General features: G+C 45.6%; 1 protein-coding gene across 1 annotated transcript in view; it reads right to left on the reverse strand.

The window, feature by feature from the left end:
• The window catches only part of PARP8 (poly(ADP-ribose) polymerase family member 8), a 261740-nt gene extending 257172 nt beyond the window's left edge, over positions 1-4568 (reverse strand). Inside the window, exons 1-2 of the mRNA XM_066602737.1 lie at positions 4024-4568; positions 3526-3580 (exon numbers count right to left, since the gene is read on the reverse strand). Coding sequence (XP_066458834.1) covers positions 3526-3580; positions 4024-4114 — 146 coding nt within the window. The 5' untranslated portion in view covers positions 4115-4568. The remainder of the gene's footprint in view (positions 1-3525; positions 3581-4023) is intronic.
• Positions 4569-6208: the final 1640 nt, after the last annotated feature.

The raw sequence follows: 6208 nt of genomic DNA on the forward strand, positions 1-6208 counted from the left end.
ATTTCAGCGCTGCAGTGTATTTTTTTGCCATCACGCGACAGCCGCCCATGTGAATGGCTGATAACACACTAATTAGGATCGGGATTTAATCATGGCAATTCTTTCTGTCAATTTTTCACCACATATGGCCAAGCATAAAAATGCATACGGTTGTGTGACAGAGGCGTTAGGTCGGTGTCAGCTAAGTGTAACTCTATATACACTCGCTCCTGCAAAACTTTTCTGCACACAAAATGAGCGTATTTTGCATGCATATCTGCGTAAATACTGTTTGTATTTGCACAGGCAAAACTCATTCACACAGGCAGGGGAACCACCCCACCCTAATTTAAATGGCTAATTAGCCTAATGAGGTATCAATGATGTTGGGTATCATTGTGTGCATACCCATACACAAACCTCCAATAGACTTCTATGGGGCTATTTGGTGCACAAATACGCACAGAATAGAGCAGGTCCTACTTTTTAGCACCCGCAGGAGCAAAAGGAAGAGGTGAGAGTGAACCTAATGAAATCAATAGGCTCTATACTTTGCGTTTTGCATGCAGGATTCTATTGCGCACAAAAACGAACTGAAACACGGCCGTCTTACGCCACCCTTTAGTACACAAGAGCTATCTTTGAGACGTGCCATTAACTTTAAACTAATGGGGGCTCTGACTCCCAGTACCCCATCAATCAGCTGTTTTAAGGTGTTGCAACGTTCAGGTAAGTGCTGCAGCCTCTTCATCAGGTACATCAGTCAGATGGCCTTTGTGTAGCTCAGTCCTGTTCAAGTGAATGGGATACAGCTGTAACACCAGACATTGCTGGCGTTGGGTTAGATGGCACCCTATGAAGATTTTTTTTTAATTAAAAAAAAAACAAAAAAACTTATATTGCTCTAATAGACAGTATGCCTGTATTCTGCTAGTGCGTAATTAAGTAAGATCAGAGCATACATGAACGAGAACAGCTCAGGGAATACATAATGTACGAGGACCAAATCCATAATATAAATGCCAGTACCAAGCTCATAACATGAATGCAGCACAAACTAACCTCTGTACATAGATGCAGTACCAAAACTAAGCTCATAATATAAATACAGTAGCAGGACTAAACAATTGTGTTGTGGGGGTGCTAAGGGACTGATAGCAGCACCTCAAAACATCAGAGGGGTGGAGACAGAGCCAGGAGGAGGGTACATGTAGCTATACAAGACTGCGGCCGGGCAGAAGTAAGGCGGCGATTGCCCCCAGTCTACATCTACCTAGTACCCCCTCCTACAAGCTAGTAGTGGCGTACTGTGCAACCACACAGATCATGTATTGCTAAGGTTGGCCGCTATGGTGCTGTGCCCAGCATACAATAAAGTCTGGTATTCAAACAGCTGGTTGGCGTGTGTGCCAGGAATCGGATCCCCACCAATCTGATATTGATGACTTTTCCTAAGAATAGGTCATCAATATGTGAGTTCCGGAAAAGCCCTTAAAAAAAAAGATGAAAAGTGTCAAATGTGGATTACATATAAGATGTAACAGATGCAGTCACAGGCCAACACTGGGAAAGGGCACAAACTTTCTGATTTGCACAACACCCCATACTACTGTCAGTCAAGAGCTTTGGGTAGCTGTACTGGGTATTATTGTATCTTGAAGCCACCAAGAACTCCTGGTGGAGACAAGTCTGACAGTGGGGTGACGCCCCCTGTACCTCATTGGCTGCAGACAACGCTCCCCTGCAAGGTCCTGGAAGGCCACTAATCTGCTGCTGTCCCGGCTCGCCATGCTGATGGAAGTTGGCCGCTGCTGCACCGCTGGTGCTGTAAGTATCTGTGGCCATCCCCCACTGCTGTTGCAGTGGTGTGTTAGGTGCCCACTGTTTCAGCTCCCGGAGAGGGGGGGCGCCGGCACCAGCGGGGAAGCCTCTGCAGTGAAAGACAGTGGGGGAGGGGAAGGCTCCTTCTTTATTCCTGGCTGCAGGGAATCCGATTCCTGGTGTGGGTATGGGTATGTGCAGGAGGGTATCGTGGCCCCGGGGAGCCCATGCACAGTTACAGGAGCAGCAGGGACCTTCCTTTAGGGCCAGGAGCCAGGACAACAGGGACCAAATACAGCGGGAGCAGGGACCTAACGCATAGCGGCAGCAGCAGCGGTTGACGGCCACAGATACTTACAGCCCCAGCGGGGCAGCAGCTGGGAACTTCCATCAGCAAGGCGAGCCAGGACAGCAGCAGATTAGTGGGCTGCCAGGACCTGCAGGGGGAGCATTCCCTGCAGCCAATGAGGTACAGGGGGCATCACCCCTCTGTCAGTCTTGTCTCCACCAGGTCTTCCTGGTGGCGTCAAGATATAATAATACCGCTGTACTGTTACATACTCCCTACTGCCATCCAGGAAGTGTTGGCCTGGTACGTAGAAGCACTAAATCTATAAGCGAGACATCACACAAAAACCTGCTACCTACATACTCAAAAACCAGATGGAGAACATCTCAGAAAGCCCTTTTATTAGCAGTCTATAGGGTATCATTACTGTATACAATAGGCCCCATTTAAAGAAAATCTGTAATCACCTATAAGCACCGTAAACCAAGTTATGATGCTTATAGTTTAGGTGACGTGGAGTCCAGGGAGCCTCTTTTCATACCCACTAGGTCCACCATTTGTCGCCTGGCAAAGTCAGCATGAGAGTAGTCAGTTTGACTCTTTTCAGAAGGCTGTGCACCTGCACTCCCATAAAGGTGAATGAAAATATGCGCACATAGACTTCTGAAAAGAGTCACGCTCGCTGTGCGGGCGCTGACTTCACGGGTGTGAAACTGCAGGAAAGGCAGCCCGGGGGAGTATGAAAAAAAGGCTCCCCTGACTCCACATCCCCTTACTATAAGCACTACAGTATACCTTAGGTTTATGATGCTTACAGTTGATGACAGGTTCCTTTCAGAGGCTACATGGCCACTTCTGGAATCATATGCCTGATGTAATCTTGACGCACAACTCAGGTTGTGCACTTTTTAGTGCTCACATGTACAGTTGTGCTCCAATTCACAACTGATTCCTATTGCAGGTTGACTGTTGCAGCTTTTGTGCGGAGTGATGTCGCCATGCAGTTGTGCCACAGAACGCCTCAATGTCTTTTTTTAAAGATTGCAACTTTTGTGCCCCATACAACATGACCTTATCACCTGGACTAAGCACAGAGGAACTCCTTAATAAATACCATTAGCAATAATATCAGTACAAATAGGAATGCTATCCGACAGACAATATGCATTACTTGCTCTGTTCCTACATTCTACATAGCAAGAACCAAAAAAAATTGATACAATCTTTCCATTCCACAATAAAGCAGCACAAATATGTAACATACTGTCCCTGTCCTTTCATATCCTGCTTCTGCTTTACATTTCGGCGGTTATAACACTTAACATGTCTGTTGTTACAGCCTTTCGCCAGCAACCTGAGAAGAGATGGTGTCATGGCAACACAGTCCAATGCATAACATGAGCATGTCATTAAGGAAATGAAATTAAACAATTTACCTTTTGGAACCTCCAAGGAAGGTAAAGGTGAAAGTATTGTCCGAGTATCTGAAATCTGAAGGATAGAACAAAAAAAAAAGAACATCAAGTGTTATCTTCCCAGATCCCAGCAACCTCCTTGCAGACACCCTAACATGCAGGAAACCCCATTTCAACAAGTGCACTGGTGCTATGACAACTGTCAATGCATGCAACCCAATAGTGATGATAGATAGATAGATAGATAGATAGATAGATAGATAGATAGATAGATAGATAGATAGATAGATAGATAGATAGATAGATAGATAGATAGATAGATGATAAAGTGCATTCAGCTCTTGCATTCACTGAAGCCATCACATTTGCAAGCACATTTCCTTTTATCAGCATGGTCATGGAGCTGAATTGCAATGTGTGCATCTCCATTGAGACAAAGAATCTGACATGATCGGAGCAAGCCAAAATTAGAAGCACAATGGTTACAATGTTGCCATCTCTCCATATGCAATAACTCACCTGAAAACAGGCAGTCCTTCTCCGCCTTGCACTTTTGAATGACAATGTCAATATCCTTCTGAATCCTCTCTTGCCTTGAACACATCCCCATGAAATAAATCCCTGGGAAAGCAGCTTTATTTTCCCCCAGTTCAGTGTATAATAATAAAGCAATGATAATAAATAAACCAGCCTTTTTGTATCTTTTATGTCAGCCCAAGCTTCTTCTTCTTCAAGATGTTGTTAGAGGAGGAGGAGGAAGAGGAGGAAGAGGCTTGCTTCTGCTTCTGCTGCTGCTGCTGCTTGCTGCTTCTTCTTCTTCTGCTCCTGCTGCTGCTGCTGTTTTATTGCAATTTCCCCTCTCGACAATAGACTGAGTTGCTGAAATCCTCCCCCGCTTGTCAGTGCAATAAAGAGAGGGAGTGAATAATAACAATAATCAGCTGCTCACAGTGAGAGGGAGAGAGTGAGAGGAGCAGACACTGGAGGAGAGAGAGGTAGAAAGAGGCAGGAGAGACACAGAGAGGAGGGGGAGAGGCTGCAGTGAGTGGATGTACAGCTGCAGACACTGTACACACAGGCATATTAACCCTGGAAGCACAGACACTGCCTCCCACTGAGGCACACCCACAATGTGGGGTAGGCACACAGATGAGATGTGTGTGGGAATATGGAGTGTGTGCCCTGACTCATAACACTACAGTCTACTCAGTCCCAATTTATCTGGAAGCTGTATTGGAAATGAAGGAAGCTCAACTGGATCCTGAGCAGCAGGAATTGGAGAATTCTGTAGCACAAGGCTTTGTTACTTTGCTGGTCCTGTTCTTGGGTAGCATCCTAGCTTGTGTTGTAGGATACATGCTATACCTGTGTAACCCATCACGCTGGGTCCTATGCCTGTATGGGACCTTTTTAAGACAGGACCCAATTATCCGCAGGATGCAGGGCAGAATTTGTCAATTAGTGCGGAGTTTGTTGCATTCTTCTTAACTGCAGAATGCATTCTGCGAAATTTCTTGCACTTTTTTACGCAGACTTTAAATGCGGAATTACATATATGGTATGGTAGAAGTCCGCTACAATGATTCCGCTAGACGGCTTTCATTCCGCAGCAGATCTTGCAGTTTTGAAGTAAAGAGGCGCGGATTTTAATAGGAATTTAAGCCTCATAGGGATAACATTGTGATGCAGAAACGACTAATTCTGTCCTGTGTGGAAGGTCTCTATAGCAGACTGGATGCTGTACCTGTGATGCATGTTGAATTCTATAGTGAGTACCATGCTGGGTCCTTTGCTTGTGCAGCATCCTAGATCATATTCTTGTGTTGCAAGTTGGATCCTATACATGTGATGCAATCTGGATCCTCTGCTTGCGTAGCATCCTAGATTATAGGTTTGTGTTGTAGGTTGTATCCTATATTTGTGATGCATGCTGGATCCTATTCTTGAGTACCATGCTGCCTTCTATACTTGTGAAGCATCCTAGATCATATATTTGTCTGTCAGGATAGATTGTATACATGTGATGCATGCTAAATCCTATTCTTGAGTACCATGCTGGGTCCTACAGAATACTTGTATACCGTAGCAGACTAGATCCTATGGTGGAAGACCTTTTTGGTGCCTAAAGTTGTATAGCTGGCTGTATCCTATATTTGTTAAGCTGAATCCTATGCTTGTGTAGCATCCTATATCATATATTTATGTTGCAGGCTAGATCCTATACATGTGATGCATGTTAAATCCTATCCTTAAAGGGGTTGTCCCGCGAAAGCAAGTGGGGTTATACACTTCTGTATGGCCATATTAATGCACTTTGTAATATACATCGTGCATGAAATATGTGCAATACAGAAGTTATATACTCACCTTCCCTGCGCTGGCGTCCCCGTCTCCATGGTGCCGTCTAATTTCAGCGTCTAATCGCCAGATTAGACATGCTTGCGCAGAAGGGTCTTCTCCCTTCTGGTCGGTCTGGGCACAAGCGGCGTTCTGGCTCCGCCCCGTCACGTGTGCCGATTCCAGCCAATCAGGAGGCTGGAATCGGCAATAGACCGCACAGAGCCCACGGTGCACCATGGGAGAAGACCCGCGGTGCATCGTGGGTGAAGATCCCGGCGGCCATCTTGCTAAGGTAAGAAAGAAGTCGCCGCAGAGCGGGGATTCGGGTAAGTACTAAACTGTTTTTTTTTTTAACCCATCCCTT

The sequence above is a fragment of the Eleutherodactylus coqui genome, chromosome 5 (genome assembly GCF_035609145.1).
Source record: "Eleutherodactylus coqui strain aEleCoq1 chromosome 5, aEleCoq1.hap1, whole genome shotgun sequence".
In the NCBI taxonomy this organism is placed as follows: Eukaryota; Metazoa; Chordata; class Amphibia; order Anura; family Eleutherodactylidae; genus Eleutherodactylus; species Eleutherodactylus coqui.